Source organism: Bidens hawaiensis, unplaced genomic scaffold (assembly GCF_021521415.1).
Source record: "Bidens hawaiensis isolate Kalapana, Puna unplaced genomic scaffold, B.hawaiensis_p1.1 tig00024619_1, whole genome shotgun sequence".
Taxonomy (NCBI): Eukaryota; Viridiplantae; Streptophyta; class Magnoliopsida; order Asterales; family Asteraceae; genus Bidens; species Bidens hawaiensis.
In genome coordinates this window covers 344,708-366,343 of record NW_027493886.1, presented here as the reverse complement: position 1 = coordinate 366,343, position 21,636 = coordinate 344,708, and the positions used below count along the sequence as shown (strand labels likewise).

Below are 21,636 nucleotides of genomic sequence, written 5' to 3'. Positions count from 1 at the left end.
GGTTTACAACAAGATATGACAAATATCAGTACATATACGTTCTGGACCAAAGAGTTATGAAAACACATATCAAAATCACTATTTATAGGGTGTTTGGAGCATTTATGGCGCATAAGTCTTCAACCAGCGCATATGTCCAGCGCATATGTCTGGTCAACGCATATGTCTGGCGTATATGTTTTCACCGTATATGTTTTAACGTATAACATATACGGCGTATATGTTATCCGGGAGTATATGTTATACCCCAGAAAACTGTTTTGCGCATAACTTCTTCGTTATAGTTCCGTTTTATGTGCCATTTTCGCCCACGTGCTCGTATTCAAATTCTCTATCACACCATATAATAAAATCATCATTTTTACTCCATCTAGAATGATCAAACTTTTAACTCCTTTAAAGTTCCGCTCACCTTCATTTTGACAAAGACGACGTATGCACTAACAGACTCTCCCTTGGATATTACTGAGTCTTACCATTCAAATTAAGTGCTTCAACATTTTAGCTCAGGGTATTGCTTGTCTTGTCAACACATCTCTTTCAAATTATCAATTCCTTTCTTAAGGCAGAGAACATTTGACATCAAGCTTCAAACACTTGTTTAAACATTATCGTCTCTGTTTGTATAATCTTTGATGCTTTCCAGAACTAAATCTTTAATAATTCTCCCCCTCAGTTCTTGATCATCTAACAGACTCCACCTCAAGCTTCATGTCTTGATGGGACCTGTTACTCATGATAATTGTAAGTTGAAAATCTTAATTAACAATGTAAGCATACTCAAAACTTGTAAAGATTTTTCAACCGTTTGACAATTTACCACCACAGACATAAACAAAAAGTTGTTTATCAAATCCAAATTCATGATCTTGAAAAACTTTGACATTTAAGTATGTTTTCAATTGATTTTCTAAAATTTTGTATTCCAACATCAACAGTCGAAAATAAAACGGAAAAAAATAAAATCTTTTTGGTTTTAATGAAAAGCAATAAAGACAGTAACAAATGAACTTCAAAGCTATTTACAAACATGTAAACAATTACATATTTTTGTGAGTTTGAGCAGGGAATCATATTGACCAAATTGTCCTTCCATCGCAGCTTTATTTTCAGCGTTTATTATGATTGGTGTTAATTCAGTCATTGGTATTGTTGTCCACCTAAACATTCCAAACAAATGATTCTGAAATTTCTGTGATATATTTAATTGGTTCAATTAAGCACGGATCTTATGTGAACCCCACCCATCAGACATAATTTGTATATCTTTATTCAGTGAGTTTTTCACATGTATACTTTTTCACTATTTACTTAAAATTGATTAGCTGTGACTCATGCAAAAATAATAAAACAAAACAACTCAGAACGTTAAAATTTTCCCTTAAGATCAGTATTACTACACGCAGATAAGGTTTCATTTTAACAAAAATAAAAAGATAAAATAAGTAGAAATTGTATAAGGCTTTAACAATCAGGTCGGATAATACCATATTATCGCGCTGAGAAAGTGCAAAGCTTTATACGAAATACCAAGAAAATAAAGCAGAATATCCAAATCTTAACCTTCAGGTCGGATATTTTTATCGCGCAGGAGAAGATCTAAGATTTGAATAAAAATAAAGAAAAAATCAAATTGAATTTCTTTGCAAAATAAAAAAAAAAATCAGCTGAATTTCTTTGCAAAATGAACACATGCACACACAGCAATCTTTAAACTTTCCATTTTCTAAAGTAGATATTAACTAAGCTTCAAGATGTTAATCCACTAGATTCGGCTATATTTATGTTTATATCACATACTCTTCCCTACTTATTTGTTTTAAATACCTACCAATGCACTGATGTAATTACGCACACAGCCTTTTATGCGTACTTTTTACTGGATTTGGGACCAGATGATCAATGTACTATCATCTTCCCTTTTTGCTTCAAAAACTCATCTTCTGAGGAGCAACATTTTTTAAATGTTTTTGACATTTTGAATTTTATAATATTTTTGACTTTTTCAAATTTTTCAGTGTTTTTGGTTTTTCAGAAATTTGCTCCCCCCTAAAATAAAAAAACATTAACAAAAATAAACTTAACTGTTTGAAGTGGTCTACAGATATTTTTATCGGTTTTAGATAATAACAATGATAGCCTCATTAACCAAGAATAAATAGTTAAGCAATCCAAAATGGACATGAAAAGCAAACCATAATGAGCTCCATCTTTCCAGATTTCCTGTGTTTGCCCCGCCCTCTATTGATTTGGCAATGTTTAGCACAATCATGCTCCAATGATAGACATTATGACTTTTGGGAGCCCCTGCACACACAGATTAAGAAAACAGAGAAATCCAAGCCCGCTTGGTCTTGGACCTCATGACATTTTCAAAATTCTCAACATTTTCAGGAGTTCAGACAAATTTGTTACCACAGAATGCTTGCTGCCTGAACACTCAGAATTAGTATTCAAAACATTTGAATTTTCTGAAGTTTTGGATTTTACAGATCTGACAATGTTATTCGAACTTTCAGAACCAGACTCTTTTTCAACAAAATCTTGGTTTGATTTGACATTTGAGTCCTTTTTCTTAATGATCCAATGATATAACGTTGATTTGGATCTTTTCACATAAAATTTCAAACTCTCAAACCTTTTAACATCACAATCTTTCAAATCAACAACCTTAATAAATTTAGGTTTGATATTTGAATTGACATTTGAGCTTGTATTTTTAGATTTTGGATTTTGAAACTTTTGTTTTTCTCTTTTAAGAACATCTTGGTTGATTTTAGATGTAACAAAATCTAATTTTGGAATGTAAGCGAACTTAGGACTCTTCTTATAACAAGGAGATTCCTCAGTTTGTTTACGTTTGACTTTTTGAACAAAGAAATCCTTATTGGATTGATTTCGATACTGGATTTCTTTCTTGCTCTTAGATGTCGTACCATGTACGAATTCAACCTTATTAACAAATTTTTGTTGGTTGCCATATCGTGCTTATAACGATTAGGACACACAAAGGACACATGCCCTACTTCGTTACAGTTAAAACATCTTCTTCGGTCAACAAACTTTCTAACCGGAGGTTCTTGAACACTATCACGCCTAGTTTTTTTATTTTTAGATTTTAGAGACTCAGGGGGAATTGGGGTTGGAACTTGCTTATACCCCAAACCATGATCATTATAACCATAGACAACTTCCCCAGATATTTCATCTTTACCTGTCGGTTTGGGGAGAATATTGTCCAGGACGAAAGATGCTGCTTTGAAACTGTTAAGTTTCAAATCAACCTTTTCAGTTTGTTTTAACATCAAAATTGTTTTCTCATTTTGATCAATCTTTTCCCCCAGTGCCTTTTCACGTGTTTGAAGCTTTGCATAAGCTTCCTTAATATGTTTAAGCTCATTTAGTAAAGAGTCATTGTGAATTTTTAACAATTTATTCTCCACATCTTTTTCTAAACATTCTTTATGAAGTAACTCACATTTTTCACAAGACTTTACGTTATGAATGTTTAACGACTCGTGATTAGATTCTGATTAGATTTTAACATGATAATGAGCAGAAGGGTCAGAGTATACCTCGAATAACTTAACCTCTTCGACTTTCATAATCGGGATGTCTGAACTTTCTATTTTAACTTGATTGAGAATAGGTTCAGTTCCCTTAGCTCCAAGAAAAGCTTCATCCGCTTCATCCTCAACCTTAATTTCCCTCAATTCCAACTTTAGAGGATCACAAGTAGGCTGACATCATGATTTCAAAACCAATTCTTCATCAAATTCTGAACCACTATCATTATCGAATTTTGGAGTGTTCTCAAATTCTGGAATGATAGTTCTTCAGATTTGACAATCTTTTCAGTAAGTTTATCAATCATTTCAAACTTTTCAGACTGGTCATTTTGAACTTCAATCTCATCATCAACCTTCACAACCTTCTTAGAATCTTTAATTACCTCATGCATCATTAGCTTCTCGATGAATCGGGAGAGATTGTATGTGTCGGGGTTTGGTTGTATTGACAAAATGATTATACCCAAATCTTCAGGTGAAGTTTCAATGAGTATATCGGCCAACCTATCAATGTATTCGAACTCTTGTCTCACAATCCCGATATGCTTCATTTCGTTCACAAGCTTGCAATATATTTCGATTAAACAAACAAACGATTCTGCAGTCATCATCTCAAAATCAACAAATTCTTTCTTCAAAACGTTTCTTCTCGATGTAACTTCAACGTTAAACAAACTTGAAAATTCCATTATGAAAATTTTCAAATTTCAGCAACTTTCTTACTCGTTTCAGCTCGTTTAACAGCAATTTCAGCACGTTTCAGCAAATTTCAGCAACTTTCTGGTTCGTTTCAGCGCGCTTTCAGCTTGTTTTAGCACGTTTTCGGCCCGTTTCAGCACATATGTCAGCAGTTTCAGCACGTTACAACTCGTTTTAAACGCGTTTCAGCAACTTTTAATGCAAAAAAAAAATCAGTAAATTCAGCGCTTTTCAACCCGTTTTGACAGCAATTCAGCAACTTTCAGGCGCGTTTTTGGTTCGTTTCAGCACTTAAGAACGCATTTTCAGCAATTTTCAGCAAAAATCCGCAAGTTTGGGTTCGTTTCAGTGCGTTTCAGCAGCAAATCCGCAGTTTCAGCGCGTTTTTGACAAGTTTTAAGTTCGTTTCAGCAACAAAACAGCGTGTTTTGGCCCGTTTGGACAGCATTTCAACAACTTTTCGACAAAAATTAGCTCGTTCAGCTCGTTTTGGCCCGTTTGACAAGTTAAAATCAAACAACCAAACTTTCAACAAACGTCCAAATTTGCCACTCACTGTGAATCAATAAATCTGAACTGAACTTTTAATCTTTACTAGCTTAAACCTTTCTTTTTCCTTTTAATGCCTGGAATATGCTTTGTCTTTAATTTTTGGCCCAAGCCTCAAACATTAACTAGTTTGGAATTTATTTTCTATTAATGTCCAAAACGTCCTTTGCTTATTAACTTTCAAAAATACCTTGCAGCAAACGTTCCAAATCTGCCACGAACTTCAGTCATCACTCGTTTATACTCTGATTTCTTAAAATGCCCCGTTTGCCCTTGTGACAAAGATTCCCAAATTGCCCGAAATCAAGAGTATGAATCTGAATCGAATCATCGAATGCTCGAATAACATGAACACGACACGCAAACTGTACGAACTTGAATCAGAATGATACAAACACCGAATACGGACTTAACACCAGAATACGAAATGGAACAGAATTGAGACTTTTTCCGGTGGCCGGAAAAATTAGTTATGTTCGCCGGAGAAGTTTGTTATCAGTTGAAGCTTGCCGAAAAAGTAGTTATGTTGACGGAAATAAAGCTAGCCGGAAAAACAATAACCTCGCCGGAAAATACTGTTTGCTTACCGAGAAAACAGTTACGGAAATTACAAATAGTCAACAACCAGATCCTATTTTCCTTTCAAAAACTCATGCACGTGATTAGCTAACAACTCATGCCACAATAGATATCATACACTACACACAAGAAAATCGCCGGAAATTTTGTCATTCGCCGGAAAAACGAAAACTGCCGGAAAACCTTGGATATACCATCGTAATCAACAAACTGAGTTGAAATATCAATTCAGCGAATCTGAATTCAGAATTTGGTCATAAAAAAATCTGTAATGACATGTATAAAACTCGCCGGAAAATTTTTGATAGACGGCTACCGGAAAAAGAAATGGCCGGAGAAAGTTGTTGAACCACCGGAAAAACGGTTTTCACGCCGGAATTTCGCCGGAATCTTCAAAAATTCATCGGAGATAAGAAACGAACACAGATTTGAAGATGAAATCACTTGTATATCAATCCTAAACAGTTCTCAACATAAAACATCAACCGATTTTGATCCGAATCAACCGTAGTTCGAACCGATGAACATGAACACACGGAATCAAAATCGAACGTGTTAGAAGCAACATTTAAGCACGAGATTCAGTGATTAGATGTAGAAAAGAGCAACAATTAAGCACGAGATTAACGAATCCGAAACGAACTTTTTAACGAGTTGAGAAATAGATCGAATTTTTGAAGTGAAACGAGTGTTTCTTGTTATTTTCTTCCGATATCGAGCACCAAAGCTCTGATACCACTTGTAGGAACGTGTTTGTGCCGTGAACAAGACGTAGATCGATATCTATAATCAGCGTGAAGGTGCGGAATCCCTAAACGTGATCGAAAACAACAAGGTTTCTCAGTAACTTATCTCTATTTCTCATATATCTTAAGGTTTACAACAAGATACGAAAAATATAAGTACATATTCGTTCTGGACCAAAAAGTTATGAAAACATATGTCAAAATCACTATTTATAGGGTGTTTGGAGCATTTCTGACGCATAAGTTTTCAACCAGCGCATATGTTTGGTCAACGCATATGTCTGGCGTATATGTTTTCATGGTATATGTTTTAACGTACAGTATAAACTTTATAAAATAATACACTTGGGACCACCAAAATTTATTAATTAAAAGAGTTATTAATTAATAGATAAATTAATAATTATTAATTTATATATTAATTAATATTTTATTAATTTATAGTAGAATACTTAGTTTACAAACACCTTTCAAGCTTCCACTTAATTATTGTATACAATGCATGTATATCAAATGAACGACCCAATTTGAAAGAAACCTTCAATCTCCCAAGTTGAATTGAAAAATGATCCAAGAAATTATTGAAAGCGTTATTGGAATTAATAAATATGATATCGATGAAGAAGATGATGAAAGTTCTACAATGGAGCCCCCTTCGCGAAACGAAGCTATTAAAGCGGCAATCACATTGAACAATTTCTTATTGAGCTATGAGAAAACAACACCAGAAGTTCTTACCATGCTAAGAAAAATTAGAGACGAGATTCAAGGGGAAATTGATTTCAACAAAAAACAAAAGACAATTAAATCATTTTTCAAAAAACCTTCATAAATCATTCATGTAATATGCTATATATAATGAATTATTAATTTATATTTTATATGGGGTCTAAAGAAATTATCAAAAATGTATTATCTTATAATTTTAGCGAATTATTAATTTAGCACCATATCCCCGAGTCGGGACCGGCAAAAAATATTATCTTAGAGAGTTTATTAAATAATCGAGTATTAATTTATCGAGTTTCTACTGTATAACATATACGGCGTATATGTTCTGCGCCGTATATGTTATCCGGGCGTATATGTTATACCCTAGAAAACCAAAAAACTGTTTTGCGCATAACGTCTTCATTATAGTTCCGTCTTACGTGCCATTTTCGCCCACGTGCTCGTATTCAAATTCTCTATCACACCATATAGTAAAATCATCATTTTTACTCAATCTAGAATGATCAAACTTTTAGCTCCTTTAAAGCTTCGCTCACCTTTATTTGACAAAGACGAAAGCAAAAGACGTATGCATTAACAATTACTTCTTCAACCAACAACCGATTAGAAAAAGTATTGATTTCAATATAAAATCAAGGAAAAAAATACATAGCACTCATAAAATACAAAATTAAAAAAAATAAAAACAACAATAACAAGACTAATTCGACTACAATAGCATAGCCGCTATGCAACCATAATTTGTGAGAGCGTATGATGTAAACCCGATGAATAATCTCGAATGAATAAACCACACGTTTTAATCTCTTTTTCTAAACAGATGCGTGGGCTTTAACTTTAACAACCTTCAGCCCATTAATCCAATAAGCTTCCAGCCCACAAGTCAGCCCCAAGATCAATTCCATGTTCAAGCCCAAATAAAAAAATCATCATGATACAAGAAATATTTATAACAAATACTAGTCGAGTGCCCGTGCCATGCAGCGGGAAACGTAGATGTCGGTAATTACGCAATAAGTTTATGGGTGTTTATTGTACGGTTTGAAACCGTAAAATTGTTCAAACCAGTCTTTGGTTTGATTTCACAGTTAATTTTTTTTTCTTTAACTTTCGGCCAATTGTTTTCAATTTTTAAAGGCTATGCTTTGGTTTTCGATGACAAAAAGCCGCTATTACCGATTTGACCCACTGTTTAATTAAAGCCTTTTAAACCAGACCGCAAACACCCTATGTACGTAAAACGATATCTTTTTAACTGAAATAAAAACTGTAACAATATCATACTCAAATTAAAGAGAAAAATCTGCTCGTTTTTATGGTGTAATTTTTTTAAAAAAAATATTAAAGTAAGAAAAAGTTATTAAAGATTAAAAATCATGGGGATAATTGGGTTAAAAGTGAAAATTAAAATAAGATATAGGTAAAAGATTAAGGGCCATTGTTATAAATATTCTTCAAATTTACAAACGTTAATTATAGTTGAGTGGCCAATATTGTAAGTATATTAAATAGAATTGAATAGAACGTGACTTTTAATATGGGAATTACTCTTTTACCCTCATTCAAGTTTGTACCATATGCAATATTGTTTGTAATTATTTTAATATGGACCGTCTTAATTTGCCTTCCTCTCATCTACCTATATAATAAAAGAGTGAATTTTCAAAAACATTTCTTTTTTTATAATTAACAAGGGGTCTTCAAAATGCCACATGTCAATTCCTATTTTTTTTTAATTATTTTAAATTCAAAACTCAATATCTTTTCTTTTATTGTAAAAAAGATAACTTCAATTTTGGTCATGTGGTTTATTAAAATTATCAATTATTGTATTTTAGGCTTTATGGTACAATAGTTTCAATTAACTATCAAATTTATTCCAACCCATTAACGTTATCTACCAACCATTAGTTAATACAGCATTAAGGGGCTTCTTTGTACTTTTCATAAACTTTTAATCATAAGAATTTTTGGGTTTTCTACTAAATCTAAGTTTTATACTTTTTGTTATGTCTTATTTTTATGGTTTCTCATATTTGTTTATATATAAATATCTATGCACTTTTTTTTTAAATATTTTTTTTTCAAAACTAATGCTTTTTTGCAAGTGTATGTTTATTTATTAATATTTAATATAAATATATATATATATATATATACATTTTTTATAGCTCTAATAGTATGTTGATTTTAAAAACAATGTATTTAGTTTTATTTTGAAGTACAATTTTAATTAGACTTTACTAACTACAAATGACTTAGAGGAATCAATCTTCCCGCTTTTATTTTTTTTATGGTAAAAAGAGCATATCCTTATTTTATATTGTTTTTCTTACTTTTTAATTAACAGAGGGTTTTTGAAAAACAATTTTTTAATCTTAGTCTTTGATTTGTATTTACTAATGCTACATAGTTAATTTAATTTAATTTAGTTCTGTATAGGGTACAAAAAATCTTCCCGCTTTTATTTTTTTTATGGTAAAAAGAGCATATCCTTATTTTATATTGTTTTTCTTACTTTTTAATTAACAGAGGGTTTTTGAAAAACAATTTTTTAATCTTAGTCTTTGATTTGTATTTACTAATGCTACATAGTTAATTTAATTTAATTTAGTTCTGTATAGGGTACAAAAATTCCGTTGTTCGGGACAAACAATACCAACCAAGAATTAAAACAGATTTTCAAAAATCGTTCGTCAATTGAAAACCAAAAAAACAATATAAAATAAATATATGCTCTCTTTACCATTGAGAAATAAAAGCAGCAAAAGTTAAGTTTTTTAAATCATTTGTAGTTAGTAGAAGTGTACAACTTACAATGAAACTTAAAAAAAAAATAATATTCTGTTTTTTAAAGCCCTTATATTATTACCGCTATAAAAAGTAAAATTAAAGTATTCAATTATAAATAAATATACAGTTGCATAAAAAGCTTCGGTTTAAAAAAAAGTATTTTTAATAATAAAAAAGTATATATTATATATAAACAGATATAATAAACCATAATAGTTAGAAAATAACAAAAAGTATAAAAGTTATATTTAGTAGAAAAAAGAAATATTCATAGGAATTAAAAGTTTGTGAAAAATACAAAAAAGCCGCTCAAAGTTGTATTAAATAACGGTTGGTGAATTACGTTAATGGATTGGACTAAAACTAATGGTTAATTGAAACTATTGTATCATAAAAACTTAAAATAAACTATTGAACCAAAATTGATAAATTTTAGAAACCATAGGGACCAAAATCAAAGTTCTCTCTATTTTAAATTAACAATAAGTCTTCAAAGTGGCAAATGGCAAGTGGGTGTTCCACCAAATTCTCCTTTTATTTTTCACCAAATTTCTTTAAAGTACCAAATGACATTTCTTAATTATTTTTAATTAGTTTAATTCAATTTCAAAATCAAACTTGCGATGCCTATCTATTTATAATTTTTTTCATCCCAATTCACATGTTCTAACCCTAGCAATCAGTATCTACCTATTACATTGAAACTCATCAGTATTCAAGGTAACTATCAAACCTTTGTAATCAGATTCACATATTTAATTGTTTTCACCTTCACAGATTCAATCGGGTTAACATCCTCAATCGGAGTCAATCGATTCACCTACACATATTCAATCGGATTCAATCGATTCACAGGTTCAATCGATCAATCTTCTTAATGTGATTCATTTAATCTGAATCATGTAATCTGATTCACGTAGTTGATTTATATGTAATATGTTGTCTTTCAATTGAAACCCTAATTCTATGATCACTATATAACACCAATTTTTACTTAGAGTTATATTACAAACAAAATAAAGTATGTCATCAGTTATCGATAAGTATTATTTAAATAAAGACATATTATACTTAAAAACACACTTTTTATGCAATGTTTGAATTACTTTAGTTGATTATTTTTGAAGAACTATGAACTTTTTATTATTTTTAAGGAGATGATGTGTTATGATATGTTTTACATTTAGCAATACTACTCTGCGAATATCTCTATATAATATAACATTGCTGATGGTATATTTCTTTAAACTCTTATTCTTATTATTGATTACATAATAGTTATTTATTTATTTAGTAAAATTATCATCTTTAATTTTTTAATTTTTTTATATAGATATCACCGATGAGAATTTAGTCTCTACACAACAAAGATTGACCACAAATTGTAAGTTTTATTTTTTTAACTGGCTATGTTACTATCACTATTATATTATATTATATTATATATTTTTTTTAAGTTTAGCTATTTTAAAGGAAAACCGAAGAATAAGAAAAATTGTTTTTGATAACAAAAGAAGACCCCCCTCCCAAGTATCTTACCAGTCTGCACCATCATAATGCAACTTTATATCACCATTATCATACAGTTAATTGTAAGTGGTTTTAAATGACCGGCTTGGATTCATGTTTAGTTAAAAACAATTGTAAGTAGTTTTATTGAAATTTAATTGATATACATTATATGTTGCGATAACTGTAACCCAAAGTCAAGGAAATATTTAGAAATTTGTAATTTATATGTTTACTTAAAGTAGTATAATTGTTTATATAATATGAACCCATTATCTATCTTATTATGTATATATATGTTTTTTTTATTTTGTTTTATTGTAATTTTGACCAACCCATGCGTCATATGGGTTCTAACCTAATATATTATATATAGTATAGATATGTGTTGGCTATATTGTCGGCATGAACCATTATCAACAACGTTGTTGGAATTAACCAAATCTTAATTTACTTGTATGTTTTAGTTAAATATTTCAAAAAAAAAAAAAATAGACCATGTATTCATACTTCCTTAATTGAGAAATAAGGTTGGATTGATGCTAATGACACTAGATTAAAATATAAATTAAAAAAAAAAAAAACAGTGGTTGATGTACGGAATGATCGTTTTTTCACAACAAATATGCTTACACGTTCTACTCTACATCTGTACTGCATGTGTATACCAAATATTAAAAAAAATATATAATTAATCAATTAGATAAATATCCAATCTTGGTGTCACAAGATCTGTTTGTCTGCTTTAGTTTTAAGGATATAGGATTTGTTTTTGAAAGATAAACACTATCTGTAATGATGGTTCAGATGGTCGTTCCCGTTTCCACATACTGTGTTCTGCTGTTGGCCGCGAGGGTTCGAATCCCATTCAGGTATTTTTTTTAACCTGTTTATTATAATTTTTGGTGGGACAACTGTTGTCATGGGTTTTATGCACGTGTCCATCACACCTGGCTTTTTGATTTTATGCTTTATACTGCATGTTGTGTTACTCCTCTTCAGTCGCTTCATCTTTTGTTTGCTGGTTTCTGCTTTCAGGTATTATATTTTAGGGCTTTTTTCAAGATGATTTCTTTTTATTTTTTTGTGGTTTGAATTAGGTATAATTTTAGGGCTATTTGGAGAGTTGCATTTCTGTTCCTATTGTTGTTAATTTAGTTTTTCTTGATTCGAAATTTGACTTCAGTTTTTCATTGATGCTTCAATTGCATTATGTTTTTGGATGGTTGATTGATGTTTAAATTGCATTATGTGAATGGTTATATTTGCAAATCATTTGTAATTGGAATTAAATGCGTTAGTTGAAGATACAAGATATAAGTCTTTTTCACTGATTGAATATGAACTGGTTGTAGTTGAGCAGAGCCTGAGCTTGTCTGGTCTCAGGTTCGGCTCGTGAGTAATTTTCAATCTCGGGCTCGACTCATTTATTAGTTATTTTAGTTATATTTATAGTTAATTGTCATTTATATAACGTAATATATACGTATATTTTTTGTTTTATTTATGTTATGTTTGTCGTTTGACATTTATCGAAAAATCCCGATACCGAAAAAGTTCAGGTTGGTCATAGTTTGGTTGTTCCGAACCGGGCTTTCCAATAAAGTTCGGTTTGACCGCAGTTTGGTTGTTTCGAACCGGGCCTCCATGTTGTTCAACTTTTTTAGGTTGTAGTTGCTTTTTTTTTAGTACTTTAGGTCTATTTTGAGGTTTATATACCGTAATAGTTCGTTTTAACGAAAAAGTACGGTTTTATGGTTCCGTACCGGGCTTTCCAGTTCCTATTAAATATCTTCATGTTGTTAAACTTTTTATGATTGTAGATGCAGTTTTTTTTAACTGCAAGTCTATTTTGAGGTTTGTATACCGAAAAAGTTTGGTATAATGAAAAAATTCGTTTCCTTCTGGTTACTGTTTCACAGCTTCATGTTGCGTTTATCAACGTTAAAGAGCGATCTTTTCCTAAACGAACAAGTTTAAAAAAAATTTGTTGCCATAAGTTGACTGCAAGTCTATTTTGAGGTTTGTATACCGATAAAGTTTGGTATAATGAAAAAATTCGTTTCCTTCTGGTTACTGTTTCACAGCTTCATGTTGCGTTTATCAACGTTAAAGAGCGGTGTTTTCCAAAACGAACAAGTTTAAAAAAAGTTGTTGTCGTAAGTTGCTGTATTAAGTACTGATATATGCTAATTTAGGGGGTGTACTTAAGCAACGCCTAAGTTCGTCTTCGTTTATATACATATATTATTTGCTTTTTTATAATATATTTATGTTCTGTTTGTTCGTTTTACGTTAGTCGAAACATTGAACGCGCACGAACAGCTAATCGAGGATGCTTTCCGTGCTTGTATTCGCTCATTTAGAAAATGAATATGTTTGAGTTTGTGTTTGTTCTTTACGTTTATCAATGTTAAAAAATACATATATTATTTTCTTTTTTATAATATATTTATGTTCTGTTCGTTTGTTTGATGTTAATCGAAAAATCAAACGAGCACGGGCAGTTAAATGAGGATGCTTTTCGTGTTTGTATTCGCTCATTTAGAAAATGAATATGCTTGTGTTTGTGTTTGTTCTTTACGTTTATCAACGTTAAGAAATCTGAAACAATCAAAAGTTGTTGTGTTAAGTGCTTAAATATGCTGATCATTACTGTTAATGTGATGTTCTAAGTTGTTGTATTAAGTGCTGAAATATGCTGATCATTACTGAGAATGTGGTGTTGTAATCTGCTACAGCAAGCTGTTAATCTGTTGAAATTTAGTTATGTAAAATGCTGATGATAGTTCTTAGATGCTTTGCTAATTAGTGCTGAAATGTGCAGTTAATTTACGTTCAAATTGCTATATATTGCTGTTGAAATTGCTGTATATTGGTGCTGAAATATTCTGGTAATCAGTGCTTAAATGTGCTGCCGATTTACGTTCAAATTGTTGTATATTGCTGCTGAAATTGCTGTATGCTGGTGCTGAAATATTCTGCTAATTAGTGCTGAAATATGCTGCTAATTTGCGTTCAACATGCTGTATATTGTTATATATTGGTGCTGTAAATTATGTATTTTTGCTTAAAAAATAACCCTGTAACTTCCTGTCATAGTGTGCTGAAATTTGGGGTCAAGGTGTGCTGAATTATGCTGCATGTTTACCAGTACCATGGTTGTTTGTTTAATTTTTGGTTGTGCAAAGGTTATTTTTTTTAATTCACTTATGCTTTTCCATTGTCTTTGATCTCAGTCTGGATTTGCTGTGGCTTTCACTTTCTGCGTGTAAAGGTACGCTCGTGGTTGTCATACAATAAATTTAGACTATTGAAAGTTTATGCTTTTATAGATATTCTCTTAATTAAGTGTAGTTCATAAACAGTAGTAATTTATTTAAAGCTTTTATAAATCCGTCTTAGCGTAAAATTATTGAGTGAATTTTTAAGTTATTATGTCGGTCTCATCTAACAATCTTAACCAATCTCTGTTGTCTCAAAAAAGAAGCTACGCGTCATTAGTTTCTGATATGCATTCGGCTAGCGCGTTTGGTCCGTCACCCGTTAATGACACAATAAGTGGTCATGTAACTTGTGTTTTGGGTTTGGCTGCAACTAGCCTCAGTACGTCTTTGTTTACTTACGCGTGTGACAATCTGCGGAATAGGTCTAACCCTTGCGTTTCTTTGTCTGCCTCGACTTCAGCCAGTTCATGCTTTAACGATCTGGGAGAATGTACTTTGTCGTGTGAGTTTTGTGGTGCTCTATTCTGGAATGATGAACGACTGAGTTCGGTCTCGCTTAGTAGAAGGCCTAGGTATAATCAATGTTGTAGAGGTGGTCGTGTTCGTTTGCCACTACATCCTCATCCGCCAAACCAAATGAAAAACCTTATTGAGCGACAAGATTATCTTGACTGCATACGTGCCTATAATTCGATGTTCGCCATGACTTCATTTGGTGCGAAAGTTGACTGTTCAGTTAATAACGGTTCGGCTCCATATGTGTTTAAGGTTCAGGGTCAAATTTCTCATTGGCTTGGTAGTATGTGCCCAGAAAATGGCCTCTTAGATTTTTACAGATGTATGTCTACGATACAGCCAATGAGATACGTAATAGGCTTATGCAATTTGATCAACGAGATGACGGTGACTTGAAGGAGGACATAATACGATCTATAGTTCGTATTTTGGATGATCATAATGAGTTTGTGAAGTTGTTTCGTACTGCTCGGGATCTTTGTTCCTCAAACAATGTTCCTAAATTTCATGTATGTCTGTACAATTCTGTTAGGCAAGCGTCATACGATATGCCTGCACCTAAAACTATAGGGACGATTGTACATGAAACCGTATCGAAGGCTAACGATTTTGATATTGTTGTACACCAAAAAGATGGTTATCCGTAACGTATAAATAGGCTAAATAGCTTGTACATGCCATTACAGTATCCGCTTTTGTTTATTTATGGTGAACGTGGCTGGTCTCCTGATATGCGCCTTACATCTAATGGGGATAATACAAATAAGAATTTGACGATGAACATGTACTAAAGCTTTATGATACATGATAGGCATTCTCATTATTCAGTAATTTTAAGAGGCGATCGTCTTTTTCAACAGTGCTTGGCAGATGCTTATATTTGTATTGAGCAAAGCCGGCTTGACTACATTCGTTCAAATCAAAATTTGTTTAGAAGCAAGTTTTTGCAAGGAATATATGATGCTATGTCGAAAGGAAACACAGATGGGCATAGTGTCGGTAGACGTGTTATTTTGCAATCGTCTTTTACCGGAGGTCCAATATATATGTACAAACACTATCACGACGCGTTGGCGATATGTCGTGTGTACGAAAATCCTCAGTACTTCATAACCTTTATGTGTAACGTCAAGTGGCCAGAAATTTCGCTTTATGAATCAGTTTTCATGTCTGAAGGCTCAGGACCGACCAGACATTATTAGTAGGGTCTTCAAGCTAAAGGTAGAGGCGTTCCGTAAGTATCTCAAATGTAAACAACCTTTCGGACCTGTAATTGCTGGTAAGATTTTGTGATCTATTATACTGTTTTATGACACGGTAGTACATGCATATTTAGACACATGCTCACACTTAGATCTATGTTCTCATTCAGATCTATACACGATAGAGTTTCAAAAACGAGGGTTGCCACACTGCCACATACTTATCTGGGTATCTGCAGCATATAAAATTATTATACCCGAGGATCTTGATCGTTACATTTCCGCAGCTGTACCAGATCCTAACACTGAACCTGAGTTATACAAAATTGTCAACGAATCAATGATGCATGGGCCTTGTGGGTTAGCAAAACCTAATGCAGTGTGTATGAAGGAGGGCACATGTTCTAAAAGCTTCCCAAAACGTTATCAGCCCAGAACTATGTTTGACAAAAACGGATACGTACACTATAAGAGGCCTGCCAATGGTTTCTGTGTCAAGAAAAATGGTGTAGAGCTTGATAACGCTTATGTTGTCCCTTACAACAAAAAGCTTTGCTTGCATTTTAATGCACACATTAATGTAGAATATTGTGGGGGTAACATGTTGATCAAATATTTTATTCAAGTATATATCCAAAGCACTGATCGTGTTCGTTTTAAAGTGACTCAAAGTGACCCATCTCTTCAATCCGCGGATAGCTCCACGTTACCTAGCGTCAACGAAATAGACACTTTTGTTGATGGTAGGTACATATACCCTCATGAAGCTGCATGGAGAATACTAAATTTTCCTATAAACCATAGATACCCCGCGGTTCAAACTTTAGCTGTGCACTTTGAAAACATGCAAACCATTAGTTTCAGAGACCAACAACAGCTAGAAAACATTGTCAACTATCCACCAGCTAGGCGCACTACACTAACCGAATGGTTCGCGAACAACGAGCATGATGCCAGCGGTTGTCATCTATGGTACATCGATTACTTATCTGAATTTAGATGGTTCGAAAACGGGAAGTGTTGGATACGAAGCTTACATAAATCAGTTACAACCATCGGCAGACTTGTATACATACATCCTTCTTGTGGTGAAAGCTTTTACCTTCGCATGTTGTTGAATCACCAAACCGGATGTACATCCTTTGCCGATGTTCGAACCGTCAACGGAACCGTATACGACACTTATCGTGAAGCATGTGAGAGATTGTGCTTGTTGGTTGACGACAATGAATGGTCTTTGGCTTTTGATGAAGCTAAGTCCTGGGCAACTCCCAAAGAGTTACGCACACTTTTTGCCCACATATTACTTCACTGTGAGGTGTCGAATCCGGTTAGATTGTGGGAGAATCAATGGAGATCAATGGCTGATGACTTCACAAGAAATACCGAAATCTTTGCTGTTGAAACAAACGATTGTGTTCCGGATGAAACATTGCACCAATACGTCTTATATTAGCTGGAATTCCTGCTAAATTCTTATGCAACCGACTCATCTCTTAAGAAATATGGTCTTCCAATGCCCAATGCAGATTTAATCTGTAGCTTACAAAACAGGCTGCTTATGGAGGAAAAGAATTATGACCGAGACGAACTCGCACAGCAGCACAATCTTTACTTACAAAGTTTACACCAACAACAACGAGTAGTCTATGACCATGTAACGTCATCTTTAGAAGCAAACAATCAAGTACTTGCTTTCGTCTATGGACATGGGGGTACCGGAAAGACGTTTTATGGACTACAATAACCAGTTATCTACGATCCCAAGGAAAAGTTGTACTGACAGTTGCAGCGTCTGGTATTTACTCACTACTACTCCCATCTGGTCGGACAGCATATTCGCGATTCAAAATACCTATCGACCTAACCGATGACTCAAATTGCAATGTCAGCAAAAACACTCAACTGTCTCAGCTTTTAATGGAAGCAAAACTGATTATATGGGACGAAGCGCCTATGAGTGATAGTGCTTCGAAGCGCTAGATCGGACACTTAAAGATATACTTGATAACAACAACGATCCATTCGATGGAAAATCAATTCTTTTAGGCGGTGATTTGAAACAAACACTTCCTGTTAAACCAAAGGCTTCAAAGTCAGAAATTATATCATCTTCGTTGCCTCGATCATACTTATGGTGCAGATTCAAGATCTTTAGGCTTACCCAAAACATGCGTGTTAATCTTCTAAACATGAGCCCGGAAGACGCAGCCGAAATTACAGAATTCTCTAATTGGCTGTTGGACATAGGCAACGACTTATTCGGCTTCCCTGACGATCGAATGAATGAAGATTCAAAAGTTGTTCACATACCAGAAAGATACATCATTCCGTACGACAAAGATTCCATGCTCAAACTCGTGCGGTTCGTATACGATAACGATACCCTTCAATCACCGACCTCTTCAGATCTTGCACAGAAAGCAATCGTTTTCCCGAAAAATAAAACAGCCGATTTAATCAATGATGTCATTCTTGATATGTTGCCAGGCACACCAACCACGTATCAAAGCACTGATCTGGCAGTTCCACATACCAAAAACCATACAGATGTCGAAACACTATACCCATCCGAGTATCTTAATACACTAAACATTGCCGGCTTCCCACCACATGAACTGAAACTGAAAGTTAACTTCCCATAATTCTGCTAAGAAACATCAACCAAAAAACAGGATTTGCAACGGAACCCGACTTCTAATAACACAGCTCCAACCTAGACTAATCGAAGCTCGAGTAATAACGGGCACAACAGTAGGCCACAAACTTTATATACCTAGAATCTGCCTTTCCCACAATGACAAAGAAAAACCTTTCATCTTCAAAAGAAAACAGTTCCCAATCAAGCTATGTTATGCAATGACCATTAATAAAAGCCAAGGTCAATCGTTGAACAGAATCGGTATCTACCTACCGCAACCGGTTTTTAGCCATGGCCAATAATATGTCGCACTCTCAAGAGCAACATCACCCGACGCACTAAAAATAATAATCGAACCCCAAGAAACAGTAACAATAACGAAACGAAAAACATTGTATACTATGATTTTCTTGATGAAATCGATAAAACCTAGATAATAGCAAAGTGCTAAAACAGCACACTACTGTTAACTTAGAACATCAAATAAATAATTACCATTGCATTTAATAAAAACCATTTGGTTTGTTTACATGCAGCAGCCAATTGAGAAGCAGTACACGAAAAGATGAGGTTCCAGAAAATACGTGACATCCATAACGGCAGCAATGGTGCACCACTCGAGATAAGAATCGTCAACAAATGGCAGCCAGTCAAGCGTCCAGAAACATGTTTCCTACTAACAAATATAAACGTAAGATAAATTGTGTATGAAGTAATTCAATTTCACCATTAATTAATCACATTAGTACTAAATTTAGTAACAACAAAAATATTTACTAACAACAACTTCCTATGTCTAAAATTGGTTTCAGGGTGACGCCATTGAAGCAGTAGTAGCATCAGCTAGAAACATGGAGTACCTCATCAACTCTCTTGTGATATTCGTCAATTTCGGGTCTTGTTTGTATTCGTTTTTGTATTTGTTTATTATGTAAACCGACCCGATTTGTAAATCGAAGCTTATGTTATAATCAAAATGATGGATTTATGTTACAATATTGATTCACACTTGTTGGGTCTTGAAAACATCCTACCTTTATTTTTATTTTTATTTATTTATTTATTTTTATTATTATTTTTTTGTTATTTTATGTTTTTGTCTTGATCCATTTTGCATGAAAACTCCTGTGTCTCACACCCATATTTGACCACCAACATTACCCTATATATACACCACATTTCCTCTTCATTTTTCCTTGCTACAACTCCAAAAAAAAAAAAAAAAAAAAAAACTCTCTCAAACATCAAAGATTCAAGGTTATTTTCTTAAGTGTTCTTGAAGGTTTTTAGTCTTTCATCTTAATTAGTTTATGTAGCCTTATTAATACTTGTTTATGGTTGTGCAACATATATATAATATACACCCCTTGTTTACCTTTGGTAGTTACTTCTCCGATTCCGGTCGGTGAGGTTTCGGACCTCATAAGGCAAGACTTCATGGAGGATTTCGTGTCCTTGATATATATACATCTATATAACTTGTTCATACATATTAATCTTGCTTATTTTAGTTTGTTGGTCATGTTTACAAGTTCCATGGTTATGGGTTTTTAAGAGTCTATGCTTCGGTTTAACCGTAAATAGCTCTAAACCATAAACCGAACTTTGTTACTAGTTTTATTAAATAATTGTTTAAACATGCTTATTGTTGGATCTAAGTTTCTAAACTCATTTTTACAAATTCTATGGTTATGGGTTTGTAGAATCTTACCTCGGTCTTAACCCGAAACACGATCCGAACCGAAAACCGAACTTTTGTTTAAAGACTTTATTGTTAACTTTTGGTATTTTTTTTATTTGTACATTATTATACAAGTTCTTTAGTGTTTGGATATGTGGAAACCATCTATGAACTTGTTGTGAGATGGAAACCGAACCAAACCGATTCTTATTCCCTAGACACACAAGTGTGTTTTTTTTTAGCCATCAAGACTTGTATATTTCTTTAAAAATAGTTACAAATTTGATTTTTAAATATTTTCTTAAGTACTTGGAAATGTTGGATCCAACTTGATCTCATAACAAAGTTTGGACCGACAAAACCGAACACTCGCTTAACGTGCGTTGTTAGTTCTGAAACAATGGAACTACTTACTTGGTTAAGTCTTATTAAATTTTACTGAGTTATCTCATAACATTCAATATTTTGGAAAGTTGACTTTGGGTTTGACCAATTATCAAGACCCGAACCGACAACCCGAACACTCGATAAAAAAAAACCGTTTTAGTATCTTTATTCCAAAGGGATTTGCATTCTTGCATTTTATCCACCTTATTACTTAACATAGGTTGAGTAAATATTAAGGTTAGATACTTTAACCCGGTTTCGAGCAAACTTACATTTTTAAAGGGTTATTATTATAAATTCTTAAATAGTTACATTTTAAAACCTTGAACTTTAATTATTTACATTTCTCAACATTTATTTTGTTTAAATACCTTCAAGACAACCTTTCTAAATTTAAGACTTCTTTTTTTAGGCATTGTGCGTTAAACTCGTCGTTCTGACAAATCTCCAAATTATCATCTTTCAAGTTTACTACTTGAAGGTGAGTACTTCATACCCCATTTTCCATCTTTTATTTTGGGGGTGACATTTCATACTTATTAGACCAAAATGCTTTATATTTGAATCTTAAACCACAAACGTAGTTGTATACTTTACCTAAATAATTGCTCGATTTGGTGTTCTATGCTTATATGCCTATGTGTTTATCGCTTTTGGTTGGTGGAACTATAAAATCCTAGACTATTTGGCATCCCCTTATAGCAAGGTGTCGTTAACGTAATGCAATTAACGATAACTATAAAATCCTAGACTATTTGGCATCTCCTTATAGCTAGGTGTCGCTAATGTGTTTAGTGATATCTATT

General features: G+C 33.1%; 2 protein-coding genes across 2 annotated transcripts; both read left to right on the top strand.

The window, feature by feature from the left end:
• The first annotated feature begins 16,464 nt into the window (after positions 1-16,464).
• Positions 16,465-17,577, top strand: LOC143569576 (uncharacterized). Its single transcript, XM_077055454.1, has one exon. It carries the CDS (start codon positions 16,465-16,467, stop codon positions 17,575-17,577), a length of 1,113 nt encoding a protein of 370 aa, XP_076911569.1.
• Positions 17,578-18,292: 715 nt separating this feature from the next.
• Positions 18,293-18,766, top strand: LOC143569575 (uncharacterized). Its single transcript, XM_077055453.1, has one exon. The coding sequence runs from the start codon at positions 18,293-18,295 to the stop codon at positions 18,764-18,766; it is 474 nt and encodes a 157-aa protein (XP_076911568.1).
• Positions 18,767-21,636: the final 2,870 nt, after the last annotated feature.